The 22758-nt window shown below is 34.3% G+C and overlaps 1 protein-coding gene across 2 annotated transcripts in view; it reads right to left on the reverse strand.

Moving 5' to 3' along the window:
- ADK (adenosine kinase) overlaps window positions 1–22758 on the reverse strand; it is a 485627-nt gene that overhangs the window by 128251 nt on the left and 334618 nt on the right. For both annotated transcript variants that reach the window (XM_024741096.1, XM_024741087.1), the window contains exon 7: window positions 18677–18847. In XM_024741096.1, the coding sequence (XP_024596864.1) occupies window positions 18677–18847 (171 nt within the window). The remainder of the gene's footprint in view (window positions 1–18676; window positions 18848–22758) is intronic.

Below are 22758 nucleotides of genomic sequence, written 5' to 3' on the forward strand. Positions count from 1 at the left end.
CTTTAGGTGTAAGGTTAGATTGTTTATTTAAGATTTTTCTTGTTTCTTGAGGTAGGCTTGTATAGCTATAAACTTCCCTCTTAGAACTGCTTTTGCTGCATCCCATAGGTTTTGGATCGTCATGTTTTCATTGTCATTTTCTCTAGGTATTTTTTGATTTCCTCTTTGATTTTTTCAGTGATCTCTTGATTATTTAGTAACGCATTTTTTAGCCTCCATGTGGTTGTGCTTTTTACTTTTTTTTCCCCCTGTAACTGATTTCTAATCTCATAGCATTGTGGTCAGAAAAGTTGGTTGATATGATTCAATTTTCTTCAATTTACTGAGGCTTGATTTGTGACCCAAGATGTGATCTCTCCTGGAGAATGTTCCGTGTGCACTTGAGAAGAAAGTGTAATCTGTTGTTTTTGGATGGAATGTCCTATAAATATCAATTAAATCTATCTGGTCTACTGTGTCATTTAAAGCTTTTGTTTCCTTAGTAATTTTCTGTTTGGATGGTCTGTCCATTGGTTTAAGTGGGGTGTTAAAGTCCCCCACTACTATCGTGTTACTGTTAATTTCCTCTTTTATAGCTGTTAGCAGTTGCCTTATGTTTGAGGTGCTCCTATGTTGGGTGCATATATATTTATAATTGTTATATTTTCTTCTTGGATTGATCCCTTGATCATTATGTAATGTCCTTCTTTGTCTCTTGTAACATTCTTTATTTTAAAGTCTATTTTATCTGATATGAGTATTGCTACTCCAGCTTCTTTTGATTTTCGTTTGCATGGAATATCTTTTTCTATCCCCTCACTTTCAGTCTGTATGTGTCCCTAGGTCTGAAGTGGGTCTCTTGTAGACAGCATATATATGGGTCTTGTTTTTGTATCCATTCAGTGAGCCTGTGTCTTTTGGCTGGAGCATTTAATCCATTCACGTTTAAGGTAATTATTGATATGTATGTTCCTATGACCATTTTCTTAATTGTTTTGGGTTTGGTTTTGTAGGTCCTTTTCTTCTCTTGTGTTTCCCACTTAGAGAAGTTCCTTTAGCATTTGTTGTAGAGCTGGTTTGGTGGTGCTGAATTCTCTTAGCTTTTGCTTGTCTGTAAAGCTTTTGATTTCTCCATCAAATCTGAATGAGATCCTTGCTGGGTAGAGTAATCTTGGTTTTAGGTTCCACTCTTTCATCACTTTAAATATGTCACGCCACTCCCTTCTGGTTTGTAGAGTTTCTGTTGAGAAATCAGCTGTTAAGCTATGGGAGTTCCCTCGTATGTTATTTGCCATTTTTTTCATTGCTGCTTTCAATAATTCTTCTTTGTCTTTACTTTTTGTCAATTTGATTATTATCTGTGTCAGCATGTTTCTCCTTGGGTTTATCCTGCCTGGGGCTCTCTGCACTTCCTGGACTTGGGTGGCGATTTCCTTTCCCATGTTAGGGAAGTTTTCGACTATAATCTCTTCAAATATTTTCTCACGTCCTTTCTCTCTCTCTTCTTCTCAGACCACTATAATGTGAATGTTGTTACATTTAATGTTGTCCCAGAGGTCTCTTAGGCTGTCTTCATTTCTTTTCACTCTTTTTTCTTTATTCTGTTCTGCCGCAGTGAATTCCACCACTCTGTCTTCCAGGTCACTTATCCGTTCTTCTGCCTCAGTTATTCTGCTACTGATTTCCTCCAGTGTAGTTTTCATTTCAGCTACTGTATTGTTCATCTGTTTGTTGTTCTTTAATTCTTCTAGATCTTTGTTAAACATTTCTTACATCTTCTCGATCTTTGCTTCTATTCTTTTTCCGAGGTCCTGGATTCATGTTCACTATCATTATTCTGAATTCTTTTTTGGAAGGTTGCCTATCTCCACTTCATTTAGCTGTTTTTCTCAGATTTTATCTTGTTCCTTCATCTGGTACATAGCCCTCTGCCTTTTCATCTTGTCTATCATTCTGTGAATGTGGTTTTTGTTCCACAGGCTGCAGGATTGTAGTTCATCTTGCTTCTGCTTGAAGAGGTCATTTTTAAATTAATACCATGCTGAGAGAAAAACGTGTGTTTCCCCATGTTGTAAAAAATTAATTTTGTACAAACTATGAACCCTAGTTGGCTTGATGGTGTAATAAAAGAACTCTATTTGTGAAATTAAGAATTCTAATTTAATATGAATAATTAGTAGTAACATGAATAAATTAGTACTAACATCCACTCTATTAACTAATATTTCCATGCTTAATATTTAGTTTTATTCAGGTCAGTTACTAAAAACACACATAACCTCTCAAAATGTATTATTCATTATAATGTTCAAAAGGAATAGTAATTTAACATTATAACAACAGTCATGGGGACAGCATACCTATTTGGCTTAAAAATATCTAACATCCTCCCATTTACCATTGCAACAAAAAGAATAAAATATCTAGGAATAAACCTACCTAAGGATACGAAAGACCTGTATGCAGAAAATTATAAGACACTGATGAAAGAAATTAAAGATGATACAAATAGATGGAGAGATATACCATGTTCTTGGATGGGAAGAATCAACATTGTGAAAATGACTCTACTACCCAAAGCAATCTACAGATTCAATGCAATCCCTATCAAACTACCACTGGCATTTTTCACAGAACTAGAACAAAAAATTTCGCAATTTGTATGGAAACACAAAAGACCCCGAATAGCCAAAGCAATCTTGAGAACGAAAAAAGGAGCTGGAGGAATAAGGCTCCCTGACTTTAGACTATATTACAAAGCAACAGTAATCAAGACAGTATGGTACTGGCACAAAAACAGAAAGATAGATCAGTGGAACAGGATAGAAAGCCCAGAGATAAACCACTAACATCAATCCCATGAGCATTCATATTTTAGAAAGAACATTAGCACACCCTTCCTCAGAAAAGGAATTGAAAATAGGAGGAACCAATCATCTCTTGACTATAGGAAAAGATGACAGGTTTAAATCTTCTGTTTTCTAGATAGCAAAATGTGAAAAGAGGGAGCTGAAGTTTCAGTTCCCTAGTCTCCCTTCTCTACAGTATGGATTGAGACCAGAGAGTAAGAGGGCTGACAAAATACTTTTGGTGGAAACCAGGGTCCCCCGGGCTTGTGAAATTAGTACAGGGTTACCACAAAATTGAGGCTCTTAAAACGATTCATATGAACTGGGACCTCTAAGCCAGACCTGAACTCCATACGTGAAAACACATTGCAGATTCTTATTTTGAAAAAAGTTGAGAGGAAAAAGATGGTGATAAGTTAGTGACTGTGTAACAGCAGTGTTAACATTCTAAAAAGATTTTAGAATACAGATATAGAACATAGTGCCTGATATAGAATATGCTCTCAATAAATCGTGGTCAAACTGAAGGATAATATTATATTATCTAAAAATATTTTAAATGTGTTACATACAGTCTAAAATAGTTACAAAGTTTAGTTTGGTGGATTCAGATTTAAGATCAAATTTTAAATCCTAAATCTTTCTAAGATCAGAAGTGGTAATTAAGCAGGACAATCATATTTAAAAAGACAACTATTCTCTGTAATTTGCAAAGGTTCAATCTCCCAGCAAAGGAAAAAACTCATTCATTCATTTATTGAATGTTTAATAAATACATATTATTTGTTAGGCAGTAGGACTATAATACTGCATGGAAGTCTGCTGTGAAGGAACACATTAGTGTAAGAGAAAATACATTAACAAGTAATTACTAAACAATGTAAGTGTTAAGAAAAAAGCCTTATAATTACACACAAAATATCAAAAAATCAAATTTAAAAAATGACTAAGTGAATGAGGGGGGGAAGGGGAGGAGAAGGAGAGGAGGTGAGGGAAGCAATATATGAACTGAGATATAATGGATAAGTAGAAGATAGCCAGACAGAGTTGGAGAGGGGTAAGGATAAAGACAGAAGGATTAGAATATGAAAAGACATGAAGGCAAAAATAAATATGGTGCATTCTGGAAAACATGAGTAGTTAGGTAGTGCAGGAGAAAGAGGGATTTGTAGGAGAAATAATAGGATAAAAATACACTGGATAAAAATATAGGATCAGGGGCTTCCCTGGTGGCGCTGTGGCTGAGAGTCCGCCTGCCAAATATATGATCAGGAAATAAAACTATATGATGAGGATTCATTCATATTCATTGAATGATTTTAGACAAACAAGCAAAAATGAGATGGAAGTCTTTACAGTCTATACCTTAAAAAATGATCACTTTTTAAATTTTTTAGATTATTTTTCCTGTGCTAAAATGAATTGGCTAATAGGTGCTGAATCATGTTATAGTCTTAATTCAGTTTAATTCTTGCAGCAATCAAGTTTTTGAAATAAGGCTAGAATTTGACACTTCTAATGAATTCTATTTGTTGGCAGTGCCTTAAGAATAGTTAATATCCAAACATTAAAATAACCCCATTAGAAAAAAATTCACATATACTGCTGTTGGGAATGAAAGCATTCACATATACTGCTGCTGTATCTTTCCTGGAGAGGAATTTGGCAGTATCTAACAAAACTACACATGCACTTATTCTGTGACCCAACAATCCCACCTCTAGGAAGTTACTCTGAAGAAATACCTCTAACAACATAAAAACATGCATGCACAAGGTTATTTATTGAAAGATTGTTTTTAACTGCAAAATACTGTAAATAACCTACATGTCCATAACAAGAGGGTGATTGAATAAACTATGGTACATTCACATAGTTGGGTAAATACAGCTATGAAAAAGGTGAGAAAGATCTCTATGAGCTTTTATGGAATGAATTCTAAGATATATTTAAGCAAAACAAACAAACAAACATTTCTAAGATATATTTAAGCAAAACAAACAAAAAACCCAAAAAACAAAAAGTAAGTGCAAAGAGAACCTACAGTGTGCTATATTTCATGTAACAAAGAAGGAGATATGAAAAAATATACATTCTGCTGGTAATCTGTGCTAAGAGAAATATAGGAATGTGAATCAGATTATCTACAGGGTAGGTGGGAAGAAACAAAGGAAGAAAGAAGCAGAGAGAGAAGAGGTCCTGGGACACTTCTGAGGAAATTTTTTTGTATAGTTCTTATGTTTAGAACCATGTAAATGTGTCATAGGCTTAAAAAAAAACTGTACACAAATACTGAATTCTAGTTCATAAATATGTTTTTCTCAGCAAGTATTAGTTATCTATTATTGCATGACAAATTACTCCAAAACTTAGTGAGTTAAAACAACAAACATTTATTATCTCATAGTTTCTAGAGATCAGGAATCTAGGCATGGTTTTGTTAGGTGCCTCTTAATCAAGGTCTTTCACAAGGCTGCTAACAAAGTATAGGGCAGGGCTGCAGTCATCCTATGTTTGATTAAGGGAACATTTTTTTTTTTTTTTTTTTTTTTTGGGGGAGGAGCCCTAAGGGAACATTTTCTTCCAAGTTCATTTATGCTCATTCATGTAACTCTCAGGTCCTCATTGGCTACTGATTTGGGGACATCAGTTCTTGACATATGAGTCTCTCTTTTGGGTAACTCAAAGCATGGCAGCTTGCTTTCCCAAGAGTGAAGGCTCCAGGGACTTCCCTGGTGGTCCAGTGATTAAGACTTCACCTTCCAATGCAAGGGGGGTGGGTTTGATCCCTGGTCAGGGAGCTAAGATCCCACATGCCTCGGGGCCAAAAAACCAAAACATAAAACAGAAGCAACACTGTAACAAATTCAATAAAGACTTTAAAAATGGTCCACCATCAAAAACTCTTAAAAAAAAAAAAAATATGGGGGCTTCAAGAGAAAGTGAGCAAGAGAGGGAAAATGAGACAGAAGTCATAGAACTTTTGTAATCTAGTTTTGGAAATGACATGTCATCAATTTTGCCATATTCTATTTGTTATAAGTTACTAGCCCCAGCCCCACAGTCAAAAAGAGAACACTACATGAGGTCATAAATACCAGTAGAAAGGGATCAAAGGGATCAAATATAGAAATCCTATATTTTATAGGATGTCTATCATAGTCCGTCTTCTAGCCCCTAATTCATGTCCCTCCCGCATACAAAATACACTCAACCTTCTCCTAAGGGTGGTTTTGCAATTCTGAAACTATAGGTATTTTAGATTTGAGCAAATGAGTCATTAAATTGCAGATAATGAAAGCCAGGTCTTACTGCCAAGGAAAGGAAATATGAATAAGGAAAGAAGAAAGTTTAGATTTAACCTTGTGATGCTGGATTGCAATCTGAGTTTTCCTTTCAGCCTCATGATTTTTAATACAAATATAGCTAGTTAGGTAGGTAGGTAGGTAGGTAGACAGACAAATATAAAAGTGTGCATGTGTGTGTGTGTATATATATATATATACACACACACACACACATATATTTCTTAGGTCTGTTTGCTGAGAGGGCCCAGAAGATACCCAGTAGCACTGAGCACACCTAGTTCCCAGCTCTTGGTTTCTAAGTACAATTTCTAATAAACCAGTCTTCAAGGAACCAGAACTCTACGAAGAAACAGATGATTCCAGGGCTGAGACAGGCAAAAATACAATATGAACTTGGAACAACTTGTGGTGCCAGAAAGTAAAGAAGTGCTAAAAAATTAATCAGGGCGTATCAAAAGAACAGAGGAGCCAAGATGAGGGAGCTCCTAATGGCCAAAACTGAGATAAATGGAGAAACAAGTAATGATTTTAAAAGGATTATAGCCCATAGAATAAATATCTATAAAGTATACTGATATAAACAAATAAATTAAAAAGTGGACAGGGAGCATTTCTTCCTTACACAGAATTCCAATTAATAAATGTAAGAGGGACTTGCCTGGTGGTCTGGTGGTTAAGAATACATCTTGCAATGCAGGGGACGCCGGTTCGATCCCTGGTTGGGGAACTAAGATCCCACGTGCTGTGGGGCAACTAAGCCCACACACCACAACTACTGAGCCCAGCACCACAACTAGAGAGCCCACGTGCTGCAACTACAAAGCCCACACACTCTGGAGCCTAAGCACCACAACTAGAGAGAAGTCTGTGCACTGCAACGAAGAGGCCGTGTGCCACAACTAAGACGCAATGCAGCCAAAAAATAAGAAAATAATAATAAAAAATAAATATTTTTCATAATGTAGAAGAAATGATGGGAATAGAAAAATCACCACTTGGTAAACACGCAGTAAGTGCTGGAGGCAAGAATTATCAATGAAGGCTAAAAGTAGTGGGTGAAAGTACATTGAAAACACAAAATATGTACGTAATCTCTTGTAAATATTTCCCAAGATAATTATTAATTAAATTAAAAGGGAAAAATGGTAACTTTAAAGTGCGTACACTGGATCAACATCTTCTTAACCAAGTGATCAATGTCAATATCATCAGTAATGAGACAAGCTGATATCTTGATATAATGTATGAAAAAAGACAACAGCATTTTGAGGTATTCTTCTCAAAAAGAATTATGAAAACATATCAGTTAATCCTACATCGAAGGACCTTCCATACAATACAAAATAACTGGCCTGTACTTTTCAAAAGTGTAATAATCATAAAAGACAAAGAAATACTAAGAAATTGCTCCAGATTAAAGAAACTAAGGAAACATGGTAAGTAAATGATAACTGAGACCCTGGATTGGATCTGGATCAGAAAAAGGAGGTTAGGAGCATTCCAAATGTGGACATTTACATAACTATTTTAGAATCATCTAAGCTAGGAAATTACTGTTGATAAAATACTATTAACTAATCTATAAAACCTATTTAAAATTTGCCAATTATCCTCCTAATGTCAAAGAAGAAAGGCACAGAAAAATTCAAGCTGAGTCAAAAAACGGATTTTCTAAATATAGTCCTGGTATCCTTCTTCTGTCATATAAATTTAGTTTGTATTAACAAGCATAAGTCAATTTCATTATAATTTTAGTAATAAGAAAATTTTAAAATTCATTAAATAGGAAGTTTAAATATTAACTCATTACCTTTATATCATGGCATACTAGACAAATAATACTAAAATAGTCACAAATTTATAGTACAGTATCTAAAACATTCAAATAAAAAAAGTAATTGAAATACTGAATAACACAGAAAGACATCTGCATAAAATATGATTATCTCCATAGCAATTCAAACCATTTGAAATTACAGGGTTTTTTTTTTTTAAAAACCAATGATGAGTTTGGGAATGATTAGAAAACCTTTCATCTTTAGAGGCAATGTAGCTTGGTAAGGGGAGGGAGATGAAGGAATAAGAAAGGAAGGGTATGTTGGTGGGGACTGAGAGAAAGGAAAGAGAAAAGGAGACAGTTAAGTAGAAAGGAAGGAAGAGACACACAAAGCTTATAGTTAAATAGTCTTTGGCTCTTTCCAAATCCTTCTCACAGCACATCTTTACAACATGCCACTGACATTAGAAGACTCCCTTGTGCTACAGTGAATCTCATTTTTTTTTTTTTTCCAGGTGAGCAAAATATATCAGAAAGACCCAAAGGAGAAAGTTGAATCCAGGAGATAAGCAGCAATCTTACAATGCCACAGCCCTATCTTAATTGAAATTTCATTATCCTTAGCAGAAAATACATCAGAATTTTATATGAGCACCATAAGTTTTAATTTTTTTGAAGGGGTTACGTATCTTCTCTGAAACATCATTTCCTACTTTCCTGGACTGATCTTATAACAACCTTAGATTTTTATCTGTAACATAGGCTCCTCTCACTTTGTTTGCTTATAGTAAAGAGAGAGGAATGGAAAGATCTATAAGAAGAGTCTCAGGAAGGTGACTTCCATCTTTCCTTGGAAGAAACTAGGCACTTTTGTATAATTACAAGGGTAGAATTACCATTTTAGGTATAGCCCTATTCCCTACATTCATGTTGGAAACACCTTGATATGAGGAAAGAAAAGACCATCTCTTCTACTGTCAGAATATGGATCTGGTGACAGCCTGCCTCTCTGAAAATGTTTGGAAATCATGTATCCTAAGGAATTAGATTTAGCAAAAAGATGTAACAATTCAAAAAGGAATTCCCTGAGGATAAAATGTACAGACTTGAGAGAGAAAGGAAGTTTTTCCCATAATTAAAAATAATACCTTTATAAAGAACAGTAAGTCTCCTAACTAAAGAGAGACTATCTGAACGAAGATGTATGCATTCATAGCACTTATTATATTTGGTGCACATAATTTAAAGATTTATACAGATTTTCATAGTGAAACAGCAAATTACATCTTTGTATAGACACTGACAGACTATTTCAGATAAGACAGAGTTTACCAAAGGTTATTTACAATTAAAGCACTATTGCTGTTTTCCAATTATTAATTTTTGTTATTTTAAAAAGAATCAACGGCTATTAGAAAGATTAAGGATTTAAGAGTGTAAACAATAAATATCAATAAATGTCCCCCTCCTCTCCCAGCAAACTATATAAAAGAAGAAAAAGTTAACCTAATCCATCTGCTTTAGTAAAAAGATGATCAGGGTTTACTTATAAGGAGACACAGCCATTACTCAGGTTTAGAAAACATGGATTCAAGTAATTAAAGCCAATTATACGTTTCTTTCAGGATGTCCTGATGCATCATGTAGCTTTCCTGTTTTTGGCTATACATCACTATACTAATATGATTTAAGAGCTACTCAGCCACAACAGAAACAACAACAACAAAATTGCAGAATTTTGTATATTGCTTTGTAATTCATTCATTGATAAGGTAGATATTTTTTTAAAAAGTTAAATCATCGCTTAGGAAAGAGACCGTAATTTCAATTTTCCTAGTCTGCACTAGAGGTTTTTAACATACTGAATCCTCTGTAGGATCAATAGGTTTAAAATGGATTTCCCTGCAAGAAAATGTACAATGTGGGAATAATGCCAGCAGAAGGAGGGATGAAACAGATTATAAACATAATCTTTATAAACAGAAACCGTCTGTGAGATTCAAACACTAGGTCTATGTGGGAGAGTTTTATCTAAAATGTAGCATTCTTTTTTTTTTTTTTTTTAGCATTCTTAATATGTATGAATTAAATAAACCGAATTCTTCTGCCCAATTTTCAAGCTGTATTTTACTGTTTAAACTTTATCTTAAAAGCGCATTGTACTGGTAATGTGACGTTTCACTGTGGAATTAAGTGGTAACTCTTGACAAAGCAGTTATTATCATGAGATAATTGACCTTGTTTGAGAGTTAAGTATCCTGAAGCAAAGTTGAGTGTACTTAATCCTGGCAGGTTAATTATCTAGCCATTATGGAGCCTTGAAAAGTATTACTCTTAAGAACCATTTGCAAGATGACACTATTCAAAAAAAGTTCTTAATAAAAATGAAAACCAAGAAAAATCAAGTTCTTTAGTCATGTACTGCTAGATTATGACTACAAAGCAGACTGCATTAGCAGGCATCAATGAATATAATTACCTGCATGTAGAATGTCCTTTTTTAAGCTGAGTCTAGGTAACAAATGGTTGTCTAGGTAACAAATGGTTGTCGCAGAAGGGAAATGCTTTAAACTTTGAAGATGTCAGAAAGAAATTAAAAATACAATGTAACATTTAAATAATTTATATATTATGGTAGTTTCAAAACTACCTTAACAAGGACAACCAATAAATTCAGATGTGTAGTTTAAAATTATAAAATGCAATTTAACAGGTTACCAAGAATTTTTAATTGAGCCAACATGAAAATTTATCACTATGCGTTTCTGAATCTCAGTTAAAAGCAAGTCACACAAATCAAAATCAGAATGAGATGCTATATTACACCCCTTAGGATGGTTATTGCCAAAAAAAAGGAAAATAGCAAGTGTTAGCAAGGATGTAGAGAAATAGGAACCCTTGTGCATTGCTGGTGGGAATTGTAAAATGGTGCAGCTGCTGTGGAAAACAATTTGGTGGTTCCTCAAAAAGTTAAAAAGAGGATTATTACCATATGATCCAGCAATTCCACTTCTACATACCCAAAAAACCTGAAAGCAGGGACTTGAACAGATACTTGTATACCAGCAGCAGCAGCATTATTAACAAAAGTCAAAGGTAAAAACAAACTGAATATCCATCAATGGATGAATGGATATACAAAGGGGAAACTCTGATACATGCTACAACATGGATGAACCTTGAAAACATTATCTTCAGTGAAATAAGCCAGACAAACAACTATTGTGTGATGGTACTTTTTGAGGTACCTACAATAGGCAAATTCATAGAGAAAGCCAGTAAAATAGTGGTTATCAGGCACTGGGGGGAAAGGGAAATTAGCAGTTATTGTTGAATGGGTACAAAGCTACTGTTCTGGAAAGATAAAAAAGTTCTGCGAATAGACAGTGGTGATGGTTGCACAACACTGTCAGTGTACTTAAAGCCGATGAATTGTACACTCAAAAATAGTAAATTTTGTTATATATTTTTTACTGTGATGAAAGAAAAAAGTAAATTACATCAGTTAATAATTTATACTTTTTTTTTAATCATATTAATGGAGTATCGGTATTCCTGTGAATACTTCTATTTTGTTTCAGATTGAGCTCAACCAAATATTTTCAGATATTCCTTAGAGAAGAATACCCTTTTCCCTGGGCAAATCAAACAGAGAAAAGAAACAGTAGGGGTGAAAGAAGAGAAAAAAAAATCTAGCTTGTAAGGCATTACAGTTGAGCCTGTTAACAATGAAAAGAATAACTATCGGGCTTCCCTGGTCGCGCAGTGGTTGAGAATCTGCCTGCTAATGCAGGGAACACGGGTTTGAGCCCTGGTCTGGGAAGATCCCACATGCTGCGGAGCGACTAGGCCCGTGAGCCACAACTACTGAGCCTGCGCGTCTGGAGCTTGTGCTCCGCAACAAGAGAGGCCGTGATAGTGAGAGGCCCGCGCACCGTGATGAAGAGTGGCCCCCACTTGCCACAACCAGAGAAAGCCCTCGCACTGAAACGAAGACCCAACACAGCAAAAATAAATAAATAAATTACTAAACTCCTACCCCCAACATCTAAAAAAAAAGAGCTGGATATTAAAAAAAAAAAAAAGAATAACTATCTAAAATTAATGTTTGGGATTATATTATTCTAGATTTCAGAACAAGGACTTGCTGATTTATAGTAAAATTGGTCAGTGTTAGTGACTATTAGAACATCTGAGAAAAATGAATCCACAGTTTTTGTAAAAAACATTTTTAGGCTCTAACAAAAAATTTAAAAGATCTTCTAGTATTTCTACGCAAATCCTTCACTTTACGTATAAGGAAATGGAAGGAACAGTAGTTAGCTAATAAATCAGCAAATTGATTAAATTTTAAAAATTTAGTTTAAAAAGTCTATAAACATTTTATTAATATATAATGATATATCATTTGCTAATATTTAAAGTAGGGTCAAGACTTTTAATGTGTGTATGCTGACTGATATTCTAGAGCCTTTCTTATAGAATCAGATCCATAATTCATGGTTTATGAATTTCACTTTTAGTTTCTTTAAAGGAGAGTCAAAACTTGAAGACTTCTATGGAGTACTCCTGAGTGCAGCTATTTATAGGTTCTTCTTCCTTTAATCTTTAAAACTTTTCATGCCCACACCTAATTCAAGAACAACTTTTTAAAGCAATTTGTCTTTACTGAGTTTTGTACCCAAACTTAATTCATTAAACTAATTCTCACTCTATTTGCACTCTATTCTATTTTATCAGATTATATAATCATTAAAAGCAAATTTGTAGGAAGAGAAGTTGGTCTATCAGAGAACAGCCTAATAGCGTAATAGTTTTTCCTTATTCACTTGGCACTACTTATTATGTTTTATCAAGGGAATGGAGAGTACATGTTATTCAAGCAAGTTAGTTAAGTGAAACTTAAGAGAGGAATAATATCAATACTGCTAAGAACACCTTCAACACTACCTAACAAAAACTCAGCACAGTTGACCTTTGAACAACACCAGTTTGAACTGCACGTGTCCACTTATATGCAGATTTTTTTCAACAGTAAATACTACAGAACTACAGGATCTGCCGTTGGTTGGAACCTCAGGTGCAGTGGAACCATGAGTACAGGGAGCCGACTATAAATTATATGCAGAATTTTTATCGCCTTTAGAGGTGGAAACCCAACCCCCTGTGGTTTTCACAGGTCAGCAGTACTTTCTATGGACCACCAGGGAAGTCCCTCGTGTCTTCATTTAACATTGGTTCTTTAGAGCTTTTTATATGAACAACTCTAATTTTCCCCATTTTTAAACTTATGTAAATGGAATCACACAGTACATATTCTTTCAAAAAAGCTTTATATGGTATAATTCACATATAATGATCTGCACAAATTAAAGTATCTAATTAGATAAGTTTTGACACATGCATAAAGTCCTGAAACTACAGCCACAATCAAGATAAGGAACACATTCATTACGTTCAAAAGTTTTGTTATGTCCATTTGTGATCACTGCCTCACAGCACAACTCCTTCCCAGGCAACCATGAATCTGCTTTCTGTCACTACAGTTTGAATTCTCTAGAATTTAATTTAAATGGAGTTACACAGAATGTACTTTTTGTCTGGCAGCTCATCTTTCACTCAGTATAAATCTTCTGACATTCATCCATGTTGGTGCATGTATAAATACTTCATTTCTTTTATGGACTAATATTCTAGTGTATAGATATACTACAGTTTGCTTATCCCGTCACCAGTTGATGGACACTGAGTTGCTTCTAGACTTTGGATATTACAAATAAGAGTTCCTACAAGCATTTGTGTATGTGTTTATATGTACACATACTTTCATTTCTCTTGTGGGGGGACAACTAGGTCATATGGTGGGTTATATATAACTGTGTAAGAAACTGGAAAACTATTTTTCAAAGTAGTTGTACCATTTTGCATTCTCACCAGCAGTGTATGACAGTTCTAGCAGCTCATGCAAATATCTCGTATGGTCATACTTTTTAATGTTGGACACCTAAATAGTTGTTGCATGTTGTATGGGCTGAAGTTTTGCTTTTTTGGATATGGATATTCAATTGCTATACCATAATTTGTTAAAAAGACTATTATTTACAGAATTGCTACTGAAATTTTTTTAAAGAATCAACAGTTGGTCTATTTCTGTACTATCTCCTCTGTTCCATGGATCTATTTGCCTATCTTTAGGGCACTGCCACACTGTATTGACTACTGTAGCTTTATAAGTCCTGACACCATGTAGTGTAGGTCCTCTGATTTTTTTTTCAAAGTTGGTTTGACTATTTTAGTCCAGTGTTTTTCCATATTAATTTCAGAATATGCTTGTTGACTTCTAGAAAATGAACAAACAAAAAACCTGTTGGAATTTTAAATTAAATTATGTTGAATCCAAAGACCAATTTGAGACCTGACATCTTCACAATAGAGTTAAAATCCATGCACATGCCCTCTCTCTCCATTTACTTAGTTCTTTAATTATTCTCAACAATGTTTTACAGTGTTCAGTATACAGGTTTTGTATATCTTTTATTAGATTTATCCCAAAGTATGTTATATCTTTTCATAGTAATGGAAATAGTAAATTTAAATTTCAATTTCTGCGTGTTTGCTGCTACTATATAGAAATGCAACTGGTTTTTGTGTGTTTATCTTGTATCCCACAACTTTGCTAAACTCATTTTTATTTGTAATAGCTCTTTGTAGATTTCAAAAGATTTTTCTACAAAGATGATCATGGTGTTTAGTAACAGAGACAGTTTTTCTTCTTCCTTTCTAATCTCAATGATTTTCATACCTTATTAGCACTGACTAGAACCTCCAGTACAATGCTGAATAAAAGTGGAAAGAGTGAACATCCTTGCTTTGTCCCTGATCTTAGAGGAAAGTATTCAGTTTTTAATCATTAAGTATGATATTAGCCGTACATTTTTTGTGGATGTCCTGTATTGGGTTGAAGAAGTTCCATTCTATTCTTAGTACTCTGAGGGCTTTTTATCAGGAATGCATGTTGGATTCTGACATAGGTTTTTTTCTGTGTCTATTAAGATGGGGATGTTTTTTATTTTTACAAAGGTGAATTATATTGATTGGTAAACCAACCCTACAGTCCTGGTCATGATGGATTATCCTATTACTGGATTGAATTTGCTAAAATCACAGGGGGAAAATGTCAAAATCCAACATCCATTCCAGATAAAAAGCCCTCAGATTACTAAGAATAGAAGGGAATTTCTTTAATCCAATACAAGGCACTGTATGCATATTGGGATAATATTGTTAGGAGGGACAAAAGGAGCCTCACTCTAGACTAATTCTGCCCCAGTGGTGCTCTAAGTACTCTGAAGCTCATGAATTATGAGGTTCTCTACTCTAGCTAGTAGAATAAGAATGGTTACAGGCTCTCTGTGCACTCTGAAGATTATTTGCTAGTATCTTCTCAGGTGGTTCTTTTCCCAGCCTTCATTAGTTTCCTCACAGCTGATCAGTACTCAGCTGAAAGACTTGGGTGGGACTCTGCAAATCTCCTGTGTTCTCTCTCTATGCAGCTCTTTCCTTTTGGGTACTATGAATTGCAAACTCCAGCTGGCTAGCTGTTAGATTTCCTGAACTTCCAGCTCCATCTCTTCAATTCAAAGAGACTGCCAAGCTCTACATGGGTTCTCCTCTGTGCAATGGCCTAGAAATTCTCTTCAAGTGTTAAGTTGGGTTAATCATAGGGCTCATCTCATTTATTTCTTGTCTTACAAGGATCACTGTCCTTCATTATCTGTGAAGAGATAGCCTTGGTGGACAAGTTCTTCTTCTTTTTTTAAAATATACTTTCTGAGGTTATCAGAAAAGCTTTAAAACATCATTAGTAGTACACAATCCTATGAAAAGGAAAGTGGCACTAGGCAGAAAATAAGAGTCAAGTGTGTTTGGTTTTAGCTAAGTGCTGACATTTTGAGAATTTATATTAAGCACAGTAGATTTGTTTTTTTCTTTTTTTTTTTTTTGTTTTTTCTTTTGAGGGAGAAACGGGGAGAAGGACAAAGCAATCCTGTACGTATTCCCTGAGAAATATATTTCATACTTCATTGCAATTTAGAAATGAAATGTCCCTTGTTTTCCTAGAGAACCGAAGATAGTTTATTATTACTTGAGTATTCAAGGAGAACAATGAAATATGAGATTAAAGAGATAAAGCTCATAATAACATATTTGCTTTTTTATAATCAAATATGGTATCATTTTATTTATCCTCATTAAATTTCATCACTTAATTGGTATTTCCAAACTATTAAAATTGTTTAAAGTCTCATTTTGACATTCAATTTACTTGGTATCTATTAACGTGTTGCATTATTTACATTCTGTGCGTTTGCCTTATCTACAAATACAGCTTTATCTGAATCACTGATAGTTTACTTGAGCAAACACTGAAGCATATCACTAGAAATCTATTAATTTATCGGAGGACTTTTTGAGACTGGTTCAGTAAACTATCAAATATATCTAATTGCCCTGTATCCAATATTTATTATTCTATAATCCATATTATGACAAATCATCTCAAATATACTATACATCTACTGTTTATTGGTCTGCCATAATAGGTACTACATATCTGTTGAATTCATATGAATAGCAATCATACAAAAAAAAGTAAAAAGTTATCCTGACATGACTTGTAACCAGGTAGTAGCTTGTAATTTTACTACTTCCTCTTCTAGGTAGGGAAAAATAATTTCTTTAATAATCTATACAGTACTAAGTTCTAGTCAAACTTTACCAATTTGTAGAATCAATCAATTTTTTAAATTGTGGTAAAATATACATAAAGTAAAATTTTACCACTTTAACAATTTTAAGTGTTAAATTCACTGACATTAAATATATTCACAATGTTGTGCAATCATCACCGCTATCCATTTCCAGAACTTTTTTTCATCCCAAATAGAAGCTTTGTACTCATTAAATAACTCCCAACTCCCCTTTTCCCCCAGTGCCTAGTAACCACTATTCTGCTGTCCTTCTTTATGAGTTTTTCTATTCCAGATGCTTCATTTCAGAGGAATCCTTACAGGAAAACCCAATAGGTGTCTGCTTGTATCTGCCTTATTTCACTTAACATAATGTTTTCAAGATTCATTCATATTGTACCATGTAACAGAATTCATTCCTTTTAAAGGCTGAATGATATTCCATTGTATGTATATACCAGATTTTATTTATCTATTCATCTGTTGAAGAACATTTGGTTTGTTTCCAACTTGCGGCTACTGTGAATAATGCTGCTAAACATTGGTGTAAAAGCATTTGAATCCCTGCTTTGAAGGTTTTTTGGTTATACCTAGAAGTGGAATTGCTGGATCATATGGTAATAATTCTCTTTTTAACTTTATGAACAACCACCAAATTGTTTTCCACAGCAGCTGCACCATTTTACATTCCCAGCAGCTATGCACAAGAGTTCCCATTTCTCCACATCCTTTCCAGTACTTTTTATCATTTTTTAATTTTGAAAACAGCCATCCTACTGGGTGTCAAGTAATATCTTACTTTGGTTTCATAAGCATTTCTCTAATGATTACTGATGGTGAGCATCTTTTCACATGCTTATTGGCCCTTTGTATTGATATATCTTCTTTGAAGAAATATTTATTTAAGTCCTTTGACCATTTTTAGATTAGGTTGTTTTTTTTTTTTATTGTTTATTTTATTTTATTTTATTTTTTTTGGTACGCGGGCCTCTCACTGCTGTGGCCTCTCCCGTTGCGGAGCACAGGCTCTGGACGCGCAGGCTCAGCGGCCATGGCTCACGGGCCCAGCCGCTCCACGGCATGTGGGATCTTCCCAGACTGGGGCACGAACCCGTGTCCCCTGCATCGGCAGGCAGACTCTCAGCCACTGTGCCACCAGGGAAGCCCATAGATTAGGTTGTTTTCTTCTTGTTGAGATGTATTTGAGTTGTTAAGATATATATTCTGGATACTAACCCCTGAACTGATATATTATTTGCAAATATTTTCTACCATCCATGGGTTGTCTTTTCACTTTCCTGATAGTGTCCTTTGATGCACAAAAGTTTTTAATTTTGATGAAGTCCAATTACTTTTTCTGTTGACTGTACTTTTGGAGTTTTTTTAAACAATGAAGACCATTTTGATATCATCAGCATTTTCTGCAAACCTAATTATTCTTGGGCCTCTATTCTTTTCTATTCTTCAATGTCTCTGCCAAACTTTTAGCATTGTTCCCTGGTTCTATAAATGCTTTCCATCTTTTTTACATATGTTTTACAAATGTGAGCTCTTATTAAAGAGTTTTCTGTGTGCTCTCCAATGCTTTTTATTTTTGTTAAGACTCCTCCTCATTTTCTTTTTAATTAAGGTTATTTGAGGTTGATGTTAAGGGCTAAGGATGAGGGCAAGGGTTGACTGATAAATGTGATGAAAATGTTTTTTATCCTGCTTGTGGTCACAGTCATATGACAGGTACGCATTTGCAAAAGCTCAGAGAAATGTATAAGAAGAGTGAATTTTACTACATGTAAATTATAAACCTGAATAACCTAATCCTTTAAAAGACTAATTTTTTACTGTGTAAGAAATTAGTATATTCTGAAGGAAATACTAAAAATACTGAGTTAGAGTGGTCCAAACTGAGGCAGTTTTACTTAATTCTCAAGTACACAGTTTTTATTTATATATTTCTAAACATATACACAAAGAGAAACCAAAACAACCAGGTACTTTAAAAAAAAAATTACTCACCGTCTCATTTCCAAAGAGTATGTCAACATAAGGCATAACTTTCATCAATGATTCCTTGTAGAACTGACTAATAAATGGTGCAGACAGATTCAAAGTGAAAATTCTGTTGTTTTCAGAAGCATGGTGAGCCACTTTTAAAACTGATTCTGGGGAAACTGTGAGAAAAAAACCCTGGATAAAGAAAAAGGGGAAGGGAAATTAGAAATGCTATCTCCACAGAGTCACTCTCAGTAAGAATAAAAGAAACCTATACAAAATACAAAAGCCTATATAATGTAAACCTTAAAAATACAATTATAAAATGCAAGGCAGAAAAAAGAATTTGATTAGGAGAAAAGTTTATCACATGAGTACTATATGCTTGATATATGCCATTACATTAGAGAATAAGACATTATTTATTTCATATTAGATTTGTATATTCAATACTGAAAGAATTCTAGGAATCTACATAAGAAAAAATAAAAGGTCTCATTCAGGACAATAATTACTTTTAAATCAGACAAATAGTAATGAAGGCAGATTAGATCCTTACAGCTTCTTACAAACAGTTTGGATTCTTATTGTCAGGAAAGCTATATTTAAAAATACTATTTATCTTGAACATTAGTAAGTCTTTTAAAATATACATTTACGCTTTCTAGATGCAAGAAAGTATAAGCAAAGACATGGATGCTTATATGGAAATCTGGTTTGGATGATGTGCAAGGAAATGAAGGAGTACACAAAGGGCAAAAGAAGATAAAAGTTTGAAAGCCCAGCTGAGTTAAGAACACGAAGGGCCTTGAGTGGCAGTTCAGGAGTCTATTAGGTGGAGTGGGGATGAATGAAGGGTAATGAAGTTTTCCTTGAAAGAAAGGAATAACAAGCTTAATAGGAGAATTCAAGGGAAGGTTACTCTGGACAGCAAGAGTCAATAAAAGCCTGCTTTCGGCTTTGTAAAAGGAAATCATACTGGGAGTATTACATACTGGACTTAGCAATTGTTTAAGATGTGGGAGACAAAGAAAAAAGAGTCAAAAGATTACTAAGATTTAAAATCTGGTTCTACTATTAATAGAAATAGAAAAATCCAGGAATTCCCTGGTGGTCCAGTGGTTAGGACTCTGTGCTTCCAATGCAGGGGGCACAGGTTTGATCCCTGGTCAGGGAACTAAGATGCCACATGCTGCGTGGCATGGCCAAAAAACAAAGAAAAAAATACAAAAATACAGAACAAGACCTGGCTTAGACGTCAAAGAGAGTGTTTAGTTGTGGTCATAATACATTTGAGGTGTTAAGGGACTTCCAAATATATCAGAAAGCTGGACTCAGGAGAAAGGCCATGGAAGAAGGTGACGGTAAAAGAGGAGTTGTAATTACCAAGAAAGAAAAGGTAGAAAAAGAAGAGGGCAAAGGACAGAATAGAGGAGAACCAAAATCAGGGGACAGAGGAAAGGAAAAAAGTAGAGTACAAGAGGAAGGCACACAAGAAGAACAGAAGCCATGACAGAGAAACCCAACAAGGGAAACTTTAAGAAGATACTTAAAGGCACCGAAGCTATCAATGGGTAGAGAGGAAAGGACTGAGCCAAACTCACAGGATTTGATGGTTAGGAGAAAGTACTTAAGGTATGAAGGTAAAAACAGATAGTTGTTTAAAAAGGAATGGTGAGAAAGTAAGGGTAAAGATAAATTATTTGGGGAGTTTTATCAGTGAATAATAATAGAATCATCTAAAATTCACTGAGCAATTCTTACAATCCAGGCACTATACTAAAAGCTCTATGTATATCAACTTAGTTATCATTTTTTCCTTACATAAACCTATGAGGTGGATACTGTTATTATTCTCTTTTTATGAATAAAGAAGGCAAGATAGGAAAGTTAAGAAAGGTTTCCCAGATCCTACAGCTTATGTGTGATGGAGTTTGAATTCAAGTGACTCCAGAGATAATTACCCTAGTTTTAGTAGATAACAGAGAAGAAAAGAGCAAAAAGATAATTTTAGTGGCAGAAGGGGAGTAGGAGAGTTGTTTTTAAGAACAGGGAAAGTTTAAGCATTTCTGCTCTTCAATGAAGGATCTACTGGAGAAATAGAAGAATGAAAAAGCAAGAGAGGGAGGATAATTAGAGCAAGGAACCAGAGGAAGTAGGGAAATGGGAACGAGAAGAGGAGAAGAGCTACCTTATGTTAGAAATAACCATCAAAGTGTAAAGGAAACTTCTTTTAAAAGTTACAAAAGAGCTATTGAAATATTCACTTGTAACTGAGGGACTAACCACTTCTATCTTGCAAACTCAAAGAGTTTAAAGAGAAACAAGATTTTTTTTCTATTATTTTCAAACTTCAAAATGAATATTAAAAGAACACTAAAAAATTAATTTTCTGGCAGGAGTCATGTGTACTGGGATCCACCTTTGAAGGGTTTCTTGCGCTTACAAATTCTGAAATATTAAGAGAATTTTATACTATAATTGTCTCTTACTAAAGTACTGCTAATGAAATTCTAATAAAAACGTTCTCCTATCACAGTAACATAAAATTTTCTCATCATTTAAAAATTCTAAGCCATTAATTCTTTACCAATATTCAACTGTTCTAAAAGGAAACAAGTCTTAGTCTTAGGTAACATCATTTAATGTTTTCATCTTACTTTTTAAACCAAATACCATGTCACTTGCAAACTATGAGCATCCAAGCTGCTTTGCTATTTATGTCACTTGGGAGAATTAAAATGAACAGTTTCTATAGCATCTTGTCTCCATAGTAATATGTATGTACTTGCTTTTTAGTCTTTCATTTAATGAGGAGAGTTTAAAGCTCCCCCCTCTCCCTGTTTCTCCCCAAACTGTTTCAGCATGAAATAAAAACCTCCCAGAGCTAGCATTCTGCCAGCTGTGGATTAACCACAGACAGCCATAGAATGGTTTACATAAATAGTAACCTGGTCAAATAATTAGGCTTCTCACCAACTTCAGACTGAAAATTTGATCTGTGCTAAAATACATCTGATTGTAATTTAAGGTACAGAACAGTATGCCCCAGAGTCTAAATCTGGCCTCATTCCAAATGTGTATGTTGTATGTGTGTTTTACTTTAAAATGCAACACAAGAGAATTGTGATGTGGACAGTAGAACTTCCATATTCTTAATTTTACAAAGAATACACAAAAAACCATCAGCTTTTAACTGAGGCAAATTCACAATTTAAATTAATTCCATTTTTGAATGGTTTCTTGTTTTTCTTTAAGTAAATATTTAAAATTTAAACAATTTAGGATTTGTGCTTAGAGTGCACAGACTTAAAATTGATGCCAACCATAATTTTTCTTTCTAGATTTATATCCTTTGCTAGGCCACATGTTCCAGACCATCACATCACCAAAACAAAACTGTTATAAAAAAATTGTTTTTCAAGTAACAGGTTTGTAATAAAAACAGGCCAATAATTTATAGAGCTGTAGTTTAGAAAAATACTCTATATAATCAACAGAAATCTTGAAATTTTCAAAATAGGGATTTCAGTAGATACAAGTTAGCGCTGCTACTCTTTGGCCCTAGGACCAACGAAAAGCAAAGTAGATTCTAACACTTAGAGATTGGATAATATTAATCAGAATTGAGGGTGAAGTGAGACAATTTTATCCATTAAAATGGAAACTGAAACAGAAAAAAAAGGCAGGAATAGGAGGAAAGGGGAAAGACCAAGACAGAGCCAAAGAACCATTTTTATCACAGCCAGACTTAAGCTTGGAAATCTCAAGTATGTAGATTTCTCATTCAGCCACGCTGAGGAATTCTCAGGGTAGTTTAAACATGGGGGAATGTAAGTAATTGAAATATTTAAAATACTAAAAGAAAAGACAAGAAACTGTTCATTTCAAATCACATCAAAAACAAAATACCAAAAAAAAACCAAAATAACAAAATACCCAGGAATAAACTTAACCAAGGAGGTAAAAGACCTACACTCTGAAAACTATAAAACACTGATGAAGGAAACTGAAGATAATACAAAAAAAATGGAAAGATAGTCTGTGCTCATGGATTAGAATAATTAAAATCGTCAAAATGTCCATACTACCCAAAGCAATCTATA

Source organism: Neophocaena asiaeorientalis, unplaced genomic scaffold, assembly GCF_003031525.2.
Source record: "Neophocaena asiaeorientalis asiaeorientalis breed wild unplaced genomic scaffold, Neophocaena_asiaeorientalis_V1.1 scaffold484, whole genome shotgun sequence".
NCBI lineage: Eukaryota > Metazoa > Chordata > Mammalia > Artiodactyla > Phocoenidae > Neophocaena > Neophocaena asiaeorientalis.